Source organism: Mesocricetus auratus, unplaced genomic scaffold (genome assembly GCF_017639785.1).
Source record: "Mesocricetus auratus isolate SY011 unplaced genomic scaffold, BCM_Maur_2.0 Super-Scaffold_100004, whole genome shotgun sequence".
Classification (NCBI taxonomy): Eukaryota; Metazoa; Chordata; class Mammalia; order Rodentia; family Cricetidae; genus Mesocricetus; species Mesocricetus auratus.
The window spans coordinates 49,173,893-49,192,210 of NW_024429189.1; the positions used below are offsets into that span (position 1 = coordinate 49,173,893).

At 38.5% G+C, this 18,318-nt stretch overlaps 1 protein-coding gene across 1 annotated transcript in view; it reads left to right on the plus strand.

The window, feature by feature from the left end:
* The window catches only part of Dnajc10 (DnaJ heat shock protein family (Hsp40) member C10), a 41,094-nt gene extending 24,127 nt beyond the window's left edge, over window positions 1-16,967 (plus strand). Inside the window, exons 14-23 of the mRNA XM_040745695.1 lie at window positions 3,653-3,780; window positions 3,993-4,109; window positions 6,540-6,641; window positions 7,671-7,826; window positions 8,952-9,085; window positions 9,811-9,864; window positions 10,120-10,267; window positions 12,185-12,304; window positions 13,483-13,587; window positions 15,711-16,967. Coding sequence (XP_040601629.1) covers window positions 3,653-3,780; window positions 3,993-4,109; window positions 6,540-6,641; window positions 7,671-7,826; window positions 8,952-9,085; window positions 9,811-9,864; window positions 10,120-10,267; window positions 12,185-12,304; window positions 13,483-13,587; window positions 15,711-15,722 — 1,076 coding nt within the window. The 3' untranslated portion in view covers window positions 15,723-16,967. The remainder of the gene's footprint in view (window positions 1-3,652; window positions 3,781-3,992; window positions 4,110-6,539; window positions 6,642-7,670; window positions 7,827-8,951; window positions 9,086-9,810; window positions 9,865-10,119; window positions 10,268-12,184; window positions 12,305-13,482; window positions 13,588-15,710) is intronic.
* Window positions 16,968-18,318: the final 1,351 nt, after the last annotated feature.

The following is an 18,318-nucleotide window of genomic DNA, read 5'->3' on the forward strand; positions in this document are numbered from 1 at the left end:
CATGAAAAAGCTCCATGACCAATTTATGTAAATCTCAGTGGCAACATGGAAATTGAGCATGAACTGCTTAGCTACTTAAAACAAGTACAGCAGTGTAAGAAGTAGGGCCCTTCAGCCCTAAGCAGGGGGCCATGATCCCCTTGGCAAACTTCTATCTCCAAAAATAGATACGTTATGATTCATAACAGTAGCAAAATTACAGTTACGTAGTATCAACAAAATTAGTTTGATGGTCGGGGGTCACCACAAGATGAGGAATTGTACTAAAGGGTTGCAGTATTAGGAAGCTGAGAATCACTGTCCTAAAGGAACTGTGTGAATAAAGGTATGACAAGGTAACCCTGAGGCTGAGTGGTGGTGGCACACAACTTTAATTCCAGCACTCAGGAGGCAGAGGCAGGCGGATCTCTGAGTTCGAGGCCAGCCTGATCTACAGAGCTAGTTCCAGGTCAGCTAGGGCTGTTACACAGAGGAAACCCTGTCTCGGAAAAAAAAAAAAAAAAACCAAAACCCTGACTACAAGTACTATTTATGAGTCAGATAAGGGCAAGTGAATCATTGTCGTATTCACAGCTTCCAGTGAAGATGAAAACTGAAAGTGTTAAGTAACTTGTCCCCAATATAGACAAAGTAGATTTTGTTACAAGCACAAGTGTCTAGCTCTAAAACCAAGCTTAGAACTCTAAGCTATATTAGAGCCTCACAGCGAGATACTGTGAGCCTTGCTGGCCTGAACTCACTGTACCTCAAGCTCACACTGCCCTTGAACTTGCAGTCTTCATGCCTCGGCCTCCGTGGTGCTAAGATTATAGGTATTCACCACTGTGCCTGGGTTGGAGTTGCATCTGTTCCCTCTGACGTGTTCCTCATAGCTTCTCTGATCCGTTTGCCTTGTTTCTGGTCCATCATCACCTTTGTCTGCAGTTGCTTCTCTCTCATGTGCACTTAGTACCCAGTACATCATTTTCATTCCACTGCTCTGCACTTTGAGTATTCTGGAGAATGAACTCTGTGCTCCTTAGTAGAGCGGCAATGACATTGTCTGGTTTGTCCACTGTTCTGTCTCCAGCTCTGAGAATAATGTCAAACATGTCATGGCAACTCTGAAAAGAGTTGTTAAAGGAACAGGGTGCTTTTATACCTGTTTCTGCCTGTTTTCTTAACTTCATCACCCACCTTGCTCCTCCAAGTAATAGTAGTTCCAACTACTTTTGACTCCTTGAACATGCCATATTCTTCTACTCCTTTACACTGCCACGATGGTTCTACCTCCTGAATTATAACTATTCCTTCCTGTTCCTCCAGATATTTACCAAACCCCAAATTAATCTTCAAACTTACTCTTGTACCTTAGGAGGCACGCCAAATCTGAAAACACTTCCCTTTATGTTGCAAATAACTGTAATGCACCTTGCACTCAGCACCTCTGTGTCCCAAGTGAAATACACAAAATAGAAAATGATGTGAGCTGTACTTAACCTCTGCCCTATAGAGTTTTATAGACTTGGACAGAAAGCTGGCAGGTTAAGGACTGTTTTGAAATGTTCCAGTGTGAAGGAGTATCTTTTATTCAAATAACAACTATTTGAGTCTGAGAACAGCTTATCTGAGTTTCTTTATGATATCACAGTCAAGGTACATGAAGGTCATCTGAAGGTTAGGCTGTAGCCACTGTATCAGGGTTCAACATGGCATGTGGATGATCGAAAAGTTTCATATGGCAGGAGGCCTTGGTTCTTCACCATGTGGTGAACTCTAGATTGTTTACAGTGTGGTAGCTGACTAATCCCTGAATAAGTAATCTGAAAATGAGAAAGCAAGACAGAAGTAACACATGAGATCACAGCCCCATATTCTATTGGACACTTGTACATGAAGTAAATGTCACTGGAGCTGTCTTGGAAGGAAACTGACCTTCATTAAGTAAGCGTGAGTGTACTTACAGAGAAACCAAGGTACAACCAAATTCTGAGATTAGAGGAAGCCCGGAAAGAGCAATCTCCATGGTGAGATATAAAGGATACACAATGGGTACCCAGCAGAAGAGGTGATAAAACACATCCCAAGCACAAAGCCCAGTAGAGTTATTCACAGACCTGAGATAAGAGAGCCCTGTTAATCTTAGACCAGCAGGACATCACAGATAGAAAGGTCATTGTTGGGAAGAGACTAAGACAAAGATTATCTCTGACCTTCTAGAGAAAGGCATTGGAATTTCATCCTAAGGGAAAGCATGGAGTTACTTGGTTTTAGAGAAGTCACTGCCCAGGGTAGGTGGGAGGCAATGTTGGAAGGGACAGCTACTTAGTCACTTAGGGTAGGACTGCCATAGAAAAATGGTAGTAGCCAAGAGAATGACAAAGGTTAGTAGATTGGCTCAACCCTTTTAAAAACTCAGTGTAATTTGCTTTTTGTTAGGATGCAGGGGATTAGGAAAGGAGCCAGGTAACTCTCTTAATTTTATTTAGTGAATTGGGTTTCAAGTAATGGGATCTTTTAGTGAGGAAGAGTCGTTGACAAGAAGTAGAATGTGTAGTTCACAGTTGAATGTATGGTGTGGCTTCAATAAAGAAATTTAAGCCAAAAATAAAGATATCTGAATGTATACTAATTGTATATTGATGTAAATTTTGCTTAATTGTATATTCATGGTAAAGGCCTGAGTGAATATGAGTTAATGTGAGTAAAGAAAAGAAAATCAATGACCAGGACCACCACCTGTCAGCGGTGGTCAGAAAGAAAAATGTGTGAAGCAATTCAAGAAATAGCACTGAAGAAAACAGGCAGGAGAGTATGACATCACTTGTCATTCTTTATGTAAATAGTGGTCAGTTGTCTTTTCTGTTGTACCATGACATTAAAAGGAAGAGCTTTCTCTTTTTCTGTTTAACATGACAATATAACTGTATCTGACTCAGTGCTCGACTTAATTTTGCCCGTTGATAAGTCGGAAGGCAGTTGGAAATTGCCAAGTCAAGGAACATCTTCTTTATGTTGTGACAAATCGTTAAATGCATTCAAGTTTGGCTTTTGTTGTTTTTTAAAGGTGACTGTAGTAACAATAGGAAAACTGGGTTCATTCGGGAAGGCTGAGGCCAGGAATATGGATGTGGCTGTTGCAGTAGGCCAGCCTGAGCTGCAGCAGTAGCAGTGGACATGGTGCTAGGGCAAGAGATGGAGTGGACACCATCATATGAGCAAATAGACAAGAATCCTGTGGCTAGTCTCATTCAGGCAGCTGGTAACCATTATTCCAGGTCTGAGAATATGAAAAAAGAAACACATAGGGGTTGGGGAGAGGATGACCCATTCTAATTCAGATACGCTAAGTTTAAAATATCAAGTACATATTTCCACTGGACAGTTTGTAATACATACTTGAACTTCAAAAGAATACCAAAGGGATTATTGTACTTATGATGGTGAGAAAGCATTCCACAGATGTCTTGTCACTTAATGAGTCCAAGAAACAGAAGAATGTACAATAGAAGGGGCTTCCCAGCTCAGCACACCAAGGTGAAGGTAGAGCACAGAAACCTCACAGAGCCAGTGCATCCATAGGTCCCTGTTTCTTGACTGCTTTAAGTATTAACGTTGGAATGTTTCTGTAGATGAGAAGACAGCACATATTCTAATTTTTCCGAATTTATAGGAAAGAAGATTCTATACGATATACTTGCTTTTGCCAAAGAAAGTGTTAATTCCCATGTTACCACACTCGGACCTCAAAACTTCCCGGCAAATGACAAAGAACCATGGCTTGTTGACTTCTTTGCCCCGGTGAGTTTATTTTTATCTGTCATTTCAAAAAGCCATTTTCTCAACAACTTGAACATCAGTACTAGAACTGTGTGGGCTCTGTGCTCCTCATAGGCGCTCCAAGGACAGAAAGGATAGGCAGAATGTGCCACTGGATGGCCTTTGAGTCACTTAGAGACAGTGCAGTTCTTCTTTCTTTGTCTTTTTGCTCATGCTCATTCCTTTCCTCTCAGTGGTGCCCGCCGTGCCGAGCTCTTTTGCCAGAGTTACGGAAAGCATCAACGCTGCTCTATGGCCAGCTAAAAGTTGGTACGTTAGACTGCACGGTTCATGAAGGACTCTGCAACATGGTAAGACTTTGACCATCCAGTGTTAAAACTACTTTTCCCATGCACACCTATTTATGGTAGTAATAAAACAACTTCAACAAAATAGTAAATTATAATTGAATTGTATATAGATCTGTAGAAGGCTGACTTTATACAAAGCTTTATTTACCAAACTCAGGCATGTATTTATTTGGCTCATAAAATAGTTACATAAATTTCCATTTTACTTAAGTCTTTGTACTTTTTTAACATATTTTTAAGTTTTAGCAGTCTGCAAGTTTATTCTTAGATTTCTTTATACTTGTCAGCTTGAGTAGTTGATTTGAGCAGATAGAACATCCAATTTAAAAATTGCTAACTTTTAAGATGTGAAAGTGACAATATGATTATGTGGGTGACAACAATTTATAATTTAAATTTCTCTGAATGGGATATAAAACTGTCAATAAACCAGACATGAGAGAGTTATAGATGTTATAAGAGTAGCCATGAGTGGTTGGTGATCATAGCTATATGAATACATAGTTTATTTCCTTTCTATAATACAAATGCTTTAACTCAAAAACTAAAATATTAAAGAAAAAGAGGCAAGGAATTGAAAGCCTGTTTTTTAATACATAATAGAGGAATGTAAATATTTGACTTCACTAGTCAAGAAAATACAAACTACATCAAAATTTTGATATTTTCCCTATCCATTAAATTGACAAAAAATTTAGAAATGTAGCAATGTTCAGAAATGTTATAGTGAAATACTAGAGCATCAACAAATGGATAAGCCAGGCTAGGGATGTAGCTCAGTGATAACACTTGCCTCAAATGATTAATTCCTGTGTTCAAAACCCTAGCACTGAAAAAGAAATCTTTACCAGTTTGAGTAAATCCTAAAAAACTCAATATAAAATGAAAAAAACAGGTTACATAGCATCAGTTAAGTGTGATGAAAATCGGAGAACAGTCTTTAAAAATTCAGAACAGTACAGTGTGCTGGTAAGATAGTGTACATGTAGTGAAGTTGAAAACATCAACTAAGTGGACGTGCTAATGTCGGCAGATTAGGGAGGATTGGGGCTGCGGAAGACGGCGTCAACAACAAGCCAGGAGGTCCAAATACTAGTCATCATTAAAAACAAGAGGAAATATGTACGTGTTTATGAGGTTGTTCTCTTAGTTTCAGTATGTTTGAAACTAAGAGAATTAAATAAAGAGAGCTAGTGGTGTCTCATGTCCTTTACATGATTTGGAAAGTAGATGCCACCCAAAGGTACAAAATCATCATGGAGTAATAGTAGTTATTCTTTATCCCCTTGACAATGATCTCAACAATTAAGGAAAGTGTAAGAATTAAACATACAGCATCACACTCACCTGAAGTAAGCCAGGGTTCACTACGCACACCCATCCTCCACTTGGTTCTCATAAGCAAATACTTAGTCCCCAATGGCTCAGTGGCCTGGTCTGTAAAGTAGTTTGTAATGTTAACTGCTGAGTGTAATTGCTCTGAGGGACGAATGAGTTGTGTGTGGCTTGTAAAGTTTTAGCTAGTCTCTTAGTCTAATAAATGCTTTGAATTCACACATTTTCAAAACTTAATGTTGCTAATTTTTCTAGAATTATGAATCTTAAATTTTCTATTTACTAATGAGTTCTTATAAACTTTAGGACCCATAGATCAGCTACAACAGATCACACATTCATAAACAGGGAGTCACTTTGTAACTTTAAAAACTATACAGTGCTTCCAGGGCTGATACCCATGTTGACTATGAGGCGGGAATTAAACATTTTATAATATAAGAGCTACCTTGAGTAAGAATAAAAAGTGACTATTTTCTTGGTGCATGACTCGTAGTTCTTTTATATGAAATGCAGTTGTGTTCATTTTTCTTGCTACCTTATGTTGCTGCTCATGGCTCTCTAGGATGAGTACAGTGCTGTCATTTTAAAAAGTAACTGATATGTCTTCTCCCAGTTTGAAGAGAGCAAAAAGATGAAGTGCATATTCATCAATTACCCTGGCTCACTTCACTTCCTGAGTTGTGCCATTGGGCTATAATAAGTAGTGGTTAGCTATTCATCAGTACAAGCTTTAATGCATTGTCTTTGTTAAATTTGTCTGGCCCAACATTCTTCATTCACCAAGAAGATAGCAGAAGATTTTTACAGTCTTGTTAAAGGGTGCTAGAGACATGGCTTAGCAGTTAAGAGCATTTGTTGCCCTTGCAGAGGACCTAGGTTCTGTTCCCTGCACCCACACGGTGAAAACAGCTATCTGTAAATCCAGTTCCAAGGGAACAGACACCCCCTTCTGACTTCCTGAAGCACATGGTGCACATACATGCATTCCGGCAAAACAACTATACACATAAAAGAAAAGATAAACATATCTAAAAAAAATTGTACAAAATTGAAACAAATGGGTAAAATAAGTGAATTTCTTCTTTCTCGCAGTATAACATTCAAGCCTATCCAACAACAGTGGTATTCAACCAGTCCAGTATACATGAGTATGAAGGACACCACTCTGCGGAACAAATTCTGGAGTTCATAGAGGTATTTTAAATTAGAAACTCTGACTAGAAATCTTTCTGTTTATGTATATACTTTGCATGACTGTATTGAACTTATTCTTTTTGTGCCAGAAGGTTATTCTGAAAAGAATTCTTTTCTTAAGCCTTGGTCTTTGTTGTTGTTGTTGTTGTTACCTATTGTGGTGTCTTCTACATAGAGACCCTGCTATTAAATATATGAAATTATAATCTCCATGAAGCCTGTTACCCTTTGCCTGTTTTCTCCCAATGCAGAAGTCCTCATCCTCAGCATCAAGGCTATGCATCCTGCACAAAGCTTTCCCATTGTTAGCTTAAAGTGCTGCATCCACAGCATCTCCTTGGTTTTCATTCAGTGGTGACTGAATTATTACAGCAGCTTCCAGAGAAATGAAAACTTGTAGTGTATTGTCCACTAGTGTCCATTCTGCTCTGTCCTATTTCTCTGTCCTCCTCAAAAGTAATGTGTTGTGTTGTGTTGTTTTGATAGCTGTCCTAGCGAAGCTAAAATGTGTTAGTATAATACAGGCTGAGGCTCTGTTAAAACTGCATTTGGAATATACAGTCTCAAGAAAGGTATATAGCTCCTATATTTAAATATCAAAAATAATAATATTAGGCTTTATGTTAGTAATTAAATTGATATTTCTAAAGATATTTTTGATAACATGACATATGTGTGGCCTATATAGGTATATGGATTACTCCTAGAACTTGATTATATGATCTACCTATAATCTCCAAGATACCTCTTTTCTCAGTTTACAGTGATTTCCAGTGCTAATATGAAAATACGTCTTTTAAGAAAACTGATTGGCAAAATCCAAACTTAATAAATTTGGTAATTCACTTTTTAAAGCAATTCATGATAGATTTCTTTTTTTTTTTTTGATAGATTTCTTTTAAATATCCTTCAACGTCTTTTAGTTTCTCTAAAATAGGAACTTTCAAAATGACAAACTCCAACAGCTTGCCAGAAGTACATGAAAAGCTTGGTATGTATAATAATGGTCTCTTTATTTTTATTTTTTAGGATCTCAGAAACCCTTCAGTGGTCTCTCTTACACCCACCACTTTCAATGAACTAGTTAAACAAAGAAAGCATGATGAAGTCTGGATGGTTGATTTCTATTCTCCATGGTGTCATCCCTGTCAGGTCTTAATGCCAGAATGGAAACGAATGGCCCGGGTATAGTAAAATTACTTAAATTACTTCCTAAGAATGTTTGATCAACAGTTATTTTGAAACAGAGGTGATAAGCCTGTAACAGATTTATACAGACCTGACTGAATCATTAAGACCCCACCACTGTCCCTGCCTACTGAGTGAACCATCTAACACTTCTGACCCAAGGACTGCCAGTGTTAGCCGTAAGGTCATCTTCATTTCCTGTTTAAATTTTTCATTATTTTGTTTAGAGTTTACAAATGGCTGTTTGCTCACAATATTGTGGGTCTTAAAAATAGCAACCTTAGTCAGCAGGTAGGGTAGTGCATAGCAGTAATACAAACATTCAGAAGGCTGAGACCAGAGGATCACAGAGCTCCCGGCTCTGTCTTCAAAACAAACAAAAGCTAAAAACAGAAAATAAGCTAAAACAGTGAAACATTTATATAAATTTCCTACAAGCAGACAGTGTTAGAAAACACTGAATGAAAGTAAATTATTTAAATTCTAGAATTGAAAATGAAATTAATAGTTCATATTTATCCCTCGGATCAAAATAAACTCAGAAGTTAAAGGGAGTTATTGTATCCTAACATTTAAGACTATGTATTTTGAGTGTGAATCAGAGACAATGCTTACTTGAATTAGAAAAAAAGATATTTTAAAATTCTGGATTATGTTTTGGTTACCAACATTTTTGAAGTACATATTTTCCCACATAGCAAATGAGCCAGTTATTTCATCTTCAGTAACGATGGAAAGTTCGTAATTACAATATCATAGAGTTCAAATTTATTAGTTTAGATAGCATAATTTAAGTCTTTATTCATTGTTCCTGTGGCACTGACCAATAATAAAATACAATGACTATTTTTACAATGACTGTTTGACACATAAAATGTTGTGAGGGCTGTAGAGTTGCCTCAGCTGTTGGAAGCAGTGACTATCCTTGCAGAAAACTCAGCACTCTCATCCATCTTTAATTCCAGATCCAGTGCCCTCTTCTAGCCTCCAAGGGTAGTGTACACCCGTGGTACACAAAATACAGGCAAAACATTTCATATACATAATTTTTTTTTACTTTAAGTTATAGAGATAATTTTATTTCAATCATTGACCCATGTGTTTACTTTTGTTCTTTTGTAGACATTAACTGGACTGATCAATGTAGGCAGTGTGGACTGCCAACAGTATCATTCTTTTTGTACCCAAGAAAATGTTCAAAGATACCCTGAGATAAGATTTTATCCCCAAAAGTCAAATAAAGCTTATCAGTATCAGTAAGTATCCTCTCAGATCTGAAGACATCTATTACAGTGCCTTGCTTATACAATTAGCATTTAAGTCAGCTCAACATGTATGTGTTGGGAGGCCACCACTGGGTCAGCCCTCAGATGATGATGAGGGAACTGAATGGTAAAACTAGCTAAGTTCTAGTCAAGAAACTATGAGAGGAAGAATTGGTGTTTACTGAGACCTATTCTGTACTATCCTGCATGGTTTGCACTAGTCTTTACATTTGGTGGGGGAGGAATCGTGCCCTCCTACTGCTGCAGAGAAGGAACTAACCATGCCAGATTCTCTAGCTACCTGCTAGGGTTAGAGTCTGACACTTGAACCCAGAACTGCCCTAATGTCTACCCATTCTATACTATGTAGTTATTTAAAAAAAAAAAAAAACACAATCATGATTAAGAAGTGAAATTTGAGCCATGAGTTTCTCTTTGAAAAAATGAAAGATTTGGCTATAGAGAAATCACAAAAAGCACGTACACTCCTGGGTTAATTCTCAACAACTTGGGGCAGGGTGGGGAGGGGGGTGGATACAAAAACTCATACAAATCATATTTGAAGTCATGTAACTCTTAATTTACTTAGTGGAAAGAGACACTAAGTGATATTAACCAGTCAAGCTTTTTTTTTAGCTGCTACAGTAAGATTGATTCTTGACAATATCCAGTAACAGAATAATACTATTTACAACTTATATTTTTCCTTCTTTCAGTAGTTACAATGGCTGGAATAGGGATGCCTATTCCCTGAGAAGCTGGGGTCTCGGGTGAGTAACATTAAGGCATATTGTTGAATAACACTGACTCTAAGCTGTTTATCTTCTCAAATGTATAGTTTTCTATGACTTAGGATTCTGGCCTTTAATATACTTGGAAAGGTAACAGTCGTGAAAGTGGAAGCAAGTTTCCTCCCATCACTATCCTTTGAACCATCCTTAACTCAGGAATGCTTATGGTATTGCCATGGAATGCTTGCTTTGCTTTTATGTAATAAGAAATGATGTTTGTTCCCCTTACTACAGATTTTTACCCCAAGCGTCCGTAGATTTAACGCCTCAGACTTTCAACGAAAAAGTTTTAGAAGGGAAGACTCACTGGGTGGTTGATTTCTATGCTCCTTGGTGTGGACCTTGCCAAAATTTTGCTCCAGAGTTTGAACTCTTGGCTAGGGTAAGTATTGTTGTCTAGTCAGTTAAATAAATTTTACTCACATGCATGTTTTAGTAATAGGTTAAAATATTATAAACAAATTCTTAATTTAGCTCTTAAGATTTATCTCTCAGTTAAAAAAAAAAATCTGTCCCTATAACTGTAATCTTTCTTGAGACAGGTTTCTCTTTATAACGCTGGCTGACCTGGACTAGGCCAGCCTCAATCTCAGAGGTCTGCCTGCCCTTGCCTCCCGAGTACCAGTATTAAAAGCATTTAATGACAAACTACAAGTGTCCACGAGTATATGGGCTTATGTGTGTACACTCTGTCATCCTATAGTTGTACTGCTAACCTAAGTTGGTCTCCCTGCTTGTGTTTACTCCAGCAGCCATAGGCCTCAAACCAGAGACAGTGAGAGACACTGTCATTGTCCCAGGGCTGGAGAGGGTGACATATAAATCATATAGGAGAATGGTAATGGAAAGGAGGGAGAGGCATGATAGCTGTGAAGACAAGCAGAACTTTATGTGTGTGGTAGACAGGTAAAGCGACAGGAACTGAGGGCACGGCTAGCTTCCATCTTGAATGACCACAAAGGGAAAAATTTAGTTGCTGACAGCTTGTGTTTAAGGTACTTGGAGGCATTCATAAAGAGCAGTTCAGTAGAGTAGATTACCAAATCGAGGGAAGATTCATCTGCATTGATTATATAAGATCTCACTGAGGACTATTGATAGTGAAAATACCCAAAGATGGCGCTCTGGTCGCATGTTCTAACCTCAAGGTAAAGAAGGAGATCCCTGTGCTGGAAAAGGGTGGGGTTGGGGAACTGTAAGTAAAGTCAGGAAAGACAAGACGTAGTGTCGACAGCAGCTTAAAGCACACATGAAGAAGATGAAGAAGTCCAGAAAGTGTCTGTTGGTTGGATCAAGGAGGTCACTGTGTTCTTAAAGCTGTAGTATGAATAATACAAACCCAGAGACAGATACTATGGTTAAAGCTGAAGATCAGAGAAGCAAAGCAGGCAGCCACTAGCTCTCACCTCTACTTCACAGTGAAAGGTGATCCTGGCTCCACGAATCCTCAGCCTCCACTGCACTGAGCCTTATACTCCTCTCTAGGACTAAAGGCGTGCCATTCCAAGTGCTGGGATCAAAGAGATCTGTTTCTCTTTTAGACTGATCCACTCTCTTGTAGCCAGAGGTGGCCTTCAACTCACAGAGATCCATCTGCCTCTGTCTCCCAGGTGCTGGGATTAAAGGTGTGGCCACCACTGTCTGTCTTCTATGACTAACTAGTGGCTTAGTGTGTTTGTGTGGCTAACTAGTGGCTTAGCTCTGCATAGATTACAAACAATATATCACTACATAAAGCCATTTCAGTGTTGGGAATGATAATAACAGAATCAGTTGAGTGCACATCCCACGTAAATGATGGTGGAGGGACGAAAACCCAGATGGCAGTATGCATGCCAGTGCCAAGAGGAGACCCGTTTGTGCTCATCTGAATGTACGGAAAAGAGGAAGAGCTGACCTTGACAACATAGAAAGTGAAATGTGACCTGAGTGGTTTAGATGGTGTGGCGGCCATGCACTAGACAAAGAATGCCAGTGAGGATTGAAGACAGATGTTGTTTGGCTATGGTGGACTAAATGGGGTGGCTGGGTGGAGGTTAGGGGTCAGGGCTAACGCCTCGAGGTGCACCTGAGAAAAGACTGTTTATGTCAGACAGATGGCAACTAATGGGAAGCTTAAAGAGCTTGAGAAAGTAGAAACAATCCCATTTGAATGGGAAGAATTAAACTGAGTTTTAAACATAACAAATCCTTAAATATATAAAGATATGAAATATATTATGTTGGATATATAATTGCCAAAATAGTTTATGCCAAAGATAAAATGGTATATCCATGGGTATTTTCTGTTGTTTTTCAGATGATCAAAGGAAAAGTGAAAGCTGGGAAAGTGGACTGCCAGGCTTACCCCCAAACGTGCCAGAAAGCTGGTATCAAAGCCTACCCAAGTGTTAAATTTTACCGCTATGAAAGAACAAAGGTATGTACGGCTTTTGCTCCTCGCCTTGCTTTAACAAACTAAGCTCAGAACATTGTGTGGAAGACAATTTTTTTAGCGTCTAGTTCTCCAGTTTCTCCTATTATCTTGTAAAAGTACTTCTTACCGAGATGTCTTCTTTTGCGATGTATGGGGGGATCTTTCAGGGTTTGCTGGTCTGCGTGCTCTTGGTTGCCTTACAGACATGGTACTCTGGGAACAGAAACAAGCCCAACCAGACATTTGTATGTGTTGTCTCTGGGCTGTAGCATTCAGAGTCATTATTTTGTGAAGTTCTGTATTTCCAATTTTTTATATATTGGTTGGCATTTTGTTTTTTGTTTAAATGATCCCTTCCAAGAAAAATAGTTGAAAGAAATTATTTGATAATGCTTTTGAAATGCCTTAGTAACTGAGCCTTTTTTGAGGAATATTTACTAAGGATTTAGATTATACTTTTTTTTTTCTTTGTCAGTTTGGTTTAATTTTTGTGTTTGGTAACTCGCTTTGTAGGCCAGGCTGGCATTGGACTCAGAGATCCACCTGCCTCTGAGTATTGGGATCAAAGACATGCACCACAGTGCCTATCTGTGTTAGGTTTTCAGTCAAAGAAAGTAAAGCTCTACCAAAATCTCAACAAACCAAGTCTGTGATCACTGGCTCAAAAGTTGCATCTTTCAGCTGACAAAACTGAAACCACATACCACTGTTCCCAGCAACAGGAAGATGGGCTTAAGAGAACTCTGATATTTTAGCAAGAGTATTTATCCCTTTTAAGACAAGAAGTTTTTTTTTCTATTGTTATTGTGTAAGAAGTTAAATGAAAGAACTAGGATGCGAGCTTGATGGAACACTTGTCTTCGTGGTTTTTACTTTGTAGACCTGCATGCTAAGCAGTGCTCACCCTCCTCACGTCAGTCTTCTGTATACATACACCCACCAAATAAAAGTCTTTGAGATCAGTGATGCGTTTTTCCTAGAAATCGTTTTATGCTCCCATTCTGCTGCTCCTGTGAGCCTGGGCTAACGGCTTATGCAGCATTATGTACTTGGAGAAACTTGAATTTCAAACAGCTTTGGAACAAAATAACATTAAGGCATGAGCAGGCAAGCTTCTTCTGTGGAAATGTCATGTTTTGATTTAAGTACTTAAAAGATAACATGAGTGTCTTTAATTTTAGAAAAGTATTTGGGAAGAACAAATAAATTCCAGAGATGCAAAAACTATTGCTGCCTTAATTTATGGAAAATTGGAAACTCTCCAAAGCCAAGGAAAGAGAAATAAGGTAAGAGCCAGGCCTACAAATGACTGGCAGTTTGCCAAGGTGTTTTCTTAGTATGCATTCCATGAAAAAATGAATACTCAAAGACATTTCCACTTTGGAGAAATATGACAGCCAAGATTATATCCTCTAGATAATGAAATGCTTGGAAACTTGTATACCCACCATTTAACAAGAAAATGATCAAGTTTCTTCCATTAAAAAAACTTGGGCTCCAGTGTACATAGCAACATCACTCATACATCAAAATAGGGAAAGACGAGTCACCTACAAAGAGACTGAATAAGCAAAATATAGCATATCTGTGTAGTAGTCTTTTTAACATAAAAAATGAAGAATGCATCCATGCTACATGGTGAATTTTGAAAGCATACTTACTTGAATGAAGCCAGTCACAAAGGGCCACATATTAATATGTGAAATGTTCAAAAAGCAGGTTAGGGTTGGCACAGCAGGGTGAGAATAGAAATTGCAATGGCTTTCTTAAGAGTAAGGAGTTTCGTTTTGAAGTGCAGAAAATGTCCTGAAAATAGGGGTATAACTCCTGAGTATACCACTGAATTTTCATTGTGAAATATGCAAGATGGTCTTGGTGCACACCTTTAATCTCAGCACTTAGGAGACAGAGACAGGCCGATCTCTGAGTTTGAGGCCAGCCAATAGTAAAGTCCTGTCTCCAAAATATTTTTTTATAAAGGAAGTTATACAGTAATGTAATTAAAATAGTGACATGGCTAGTAGTTATTTAAATGTTGTTTAGTGTAAATAATATATTGGATTATTAGCAGTAGATAATCTAAGACTTCAATATATTTTAAATAGCAAAGTTTCTTTTGTGCTTGGTAGAAGGGCAATGTGTATTATACCATAATCCCTTGCTCCTAAGTTTGTGTCTGCCCGTTAGCACTGCAGTCTTGCCTGTTGCTCTCTTCTAACCAATTTGTTTGATCTCCTTTGAGTCTGCTCTGAGAAGCAGACTCTGTGAGTGTTGGGTGCTATGAGTAGGATCTAATATAGTCTAACACCGGAGGAAGAACAGACACATGCAGTCTCTGGAGAGGATCAGTCTTCGTGGCACCAAGTTGTGTGTGACAATGAACTGGAGACCTAAGTGGGGAAAGCCTTATAGAGCCTACTGTGTTATCCCCAATATGTTATCCACATCTAAGGGGAGAGGAGATGTGAATTCATGTCTTCTTAGTGTTTCGAGTAGACATTTCTAATGATTTGATTATTTTAATTATTTCAAGTTATATTAAGACAGTATTTTATCTTAAGTTAAATATTTTAGTTTTGGTTTTTTGAGACAAGGTTTCTCAGTAGCTTTAGAGCCTGTCCTGGAACTCACTCTGTAGACCAGGCTGACCTCATACTCACAGAGGTCTGCCTGCTTCTGTCTCCTGAGTCTGACCTCAGACTCACAGAAGTCTGCCTGCAGCTGTCTCCTGAGTGCTGGGATTAAAGGCATACACCACCAACACCCAGCAAGTTAAATATTTTAAAATTCGTTATTACTCATAAACCAAAATACCATAACTGAAATTAAGATAAAGAACATACCAGATATCACTTAGTGTCTTCGTTTATTCACTATTGCTGTGGTAAATTACTCTGACAAAAGCAGTTTTAAAAAAGTTACTCTGACTCACAGCACAGTGACTGTCCATCCACCCTAGTGGGAAAGTCCTGCAGGCAGGGTCTTGGAGCAGCTGGTCATGTCACACCAAGTCAGGGAACAATGATGAATGCACACTACTCCTCAGTGCCCTTCTCCACCTTACACAGTTCAGCATCCCTGCTAGGAAATGACACTGTCACAGTGGGACACTCTCCCCATCTCAGTCATGTAATCATGATAACCCCCATAGGCATTCACAGAATCACTCTCTGGGTAATTCTCGGTTCTGTCAAATTGACAGGATTAACCATCATGCCTACGGAGTATGACACTCTAGTTCTGATACCTACTGTATGCAGACGAGAACTGTGACATTTCCATTGTTAATTAAGCAGGGAGTATTTTATGTAAAACTCCATCCAATAAGAACATTGAGTATTCATAAGAAAGTAAAATATTGATTTGCTTGTAATACCTTTCTCTGTTAATCACCCTTACATTAATACAGGATGAGCTCTGATGATGTAGAAGAAAAAAATTTGTACTGAAAAAGAATCTGGAAAATGACATCAGAAGATCCGTTTTCCAAACATTAAGATGCTCTTGAGGAAGCAGATACACGTGACCTTGGCCTTGCAGTTGCCCTGCGCAGACTGAGCACCTGTGTGATGCTGCCTTCTGCAGACACTTCCTGTTGAGATCCGGGCATCGCCATCTGAGCCTGGAGGCCACATAGGGTTCCTTGTTGTTGTTAATCCCTTTAGAAACACAAACACCATTCTTAGCTCAGGGCCATACAGAAATATTCCCTAGGCCAAGTCCAGTCCAAGGACTAGTTTGCTGACTACCAGAATTGATGTTTGGACACCTGGCTCTACATGTGAATCTGTTAGCCTCATACTGTACAAAGTGGATTTGGGTTTTTGTAATTTTATGATGGACCTGAAAGAAAGTGACTTGGTTTTTAGTCACCCCTTCTAAAAATTCTGCCTCTGACCATATATCTTATTTTGACTACTTTCACAATATGGCAAATAAAAATGCACCCATTTTTCATACTATATATATATATATATATATATATATATATATATATACAAAGGTTCTCCTTTTGTTTTCTTGTAAGAGTTAAAGAGATGTTCTTAACTTATCACAGCAGTGAATGTAAAAATCTTGTAAACTATGATCTCTAGAACAAAGTTAGGAAAAATATTTTGCAACAATTAAATGGACAGTGTAAGAGATACAAATATAAGTCCCTAGAGCCCCATGTCTTAATGGGCACAGGTTTTTGTTTACTTTCGTAAGTATGTTCATATTGATGGTTTTGTTTGTTTTGTTTCAAGTGTCTTCCTGGTATTTACATATTTGCCTTCTGGGTTCTCTGTTTTAATCATTCACATTGTTTTGGTTTTTTTGGTTTTTGTTTTCCGTATAGCTATGGCTTTTATTCCTGTCTAGCCTTCACAATTCAAATAGAAACAATAATTTTAGGTTTATTTTAATGTGGCTCATGATGATACTGTTATCAACTATTCCTGTCAAACGCTATCTTTTTGTTAAAGTATTGCCATAACACCTGAAGTTGTTTTTACTAAAATCAAGCACATGATGGACTCTTCCCATTTCTCAGTTGTTTGGACTCAAAGGGTCACAGGGTTTCTCCTGCAACTCAAAACACAGAGTGACCTATAGTTTAATTCTCTTATAGTGTGTGAGATGGTCAAAGGACACCAGTGAATAAAGACAAATGATTTTTCTAAAATTCTTTTGAAGGCCATTGTTGTTCAGAAGATTTTTATCCCTTTACCATACTCCCTACTCTGTCTTCATAAAGGTTATGTCATAGGTATGATTTGTGAGAAAGCAGTGCCCCTACTTTTCAACTGTAACACATTTAGATTTTCCTGTGTTTTATTACTCAGTTCCCTCCCTGACTAGGATCCTGTTTTGTATATGTGAGCACACATGGCAGTTACCGTTCCTAACCAACTTTTTGAATCATGAATAATAATGGCAAAAAACCTTTGATATATTAAACCTTGAAAGCCTAGAATTTCTTTTTAAATGGCTTGTTTATGTGAAATTCCCCAAATGGATGCCCATTGAAGTCTTACTTAGTAAAAGTATACTAAGTTACTAGTCATGTGCATACTACTGTACTAGGCAACAGATGTACAAGGGAGTCTACAGGCTCCTCTCCTGTCACAAACTAAATCGTACATAGCTACTTAGATTACTGCCTGTAACTACTTCCTGTACTTGTTGGTAAACATTTTATAGGCAGTAAATTAAACAGCAACTATCTTACTTGCTTAAACTGTATACTTATGGCATGTATGCTCAAACTAGTACCTGCTGGCCATCACCTTGAGTTCATGTTGTACACTCATAACAGTGCTGCTGGATCTTCAAAACTGGCTGGCAGAGTGATGTTTAAGTGAGAACGCCTCTGAGGAGTACCACATGTAGAGTGCCGTTTCCCTCAGCATCACCATTCTCCCTCCTATGTGGCTCATCCTAGCGTACCAGAGCAAATTCTGAGAGGCAGGCTGTGAACAGCCAGTTAGAACTTGTGTTTGGGGCACTTGGGTTATTAATATCTTTTTATTCAAAACTATATTGCTATAGGGGCTGAGGAGACAGCTCATTGGGTAAAGACCTGAGAACCCTGCTAAAGCCACATTAGGTAGAAGTGTACTTAGGTATCCCAGCATTCCTGTGTGAGATTGGAAGGCAAGGGACTCTGTCTCAAAACAAAGCAGAAGGTGCAGACAAATGTTCAAGGCTCTTCTCTGACCTAAACAGGCATGCTGTGACTGTACATTTACACACAAGATCTTAAGACTGAATGCATAGAACAAACGAAGTGATGACTGTGTGATAATTATTCTGAAGTGTAAATTAGTTGTTTTCCCACAGTTCTCAGTAGGAATTTCTAGGACATACAGTCGTTTAAAAGATACACTGTTTCTTGGAACCGTCTTTGATGATACATAATGGCAAAGAATTTAATGAGAAGATAGTGCAGCAGTGTGCAGCAATCTACTCTTGGTCCTGTAAGTCTGCCAGCAAAGTCAGGTACCTGTCTAAATTAGGTCAGGTTCATCCCAGCC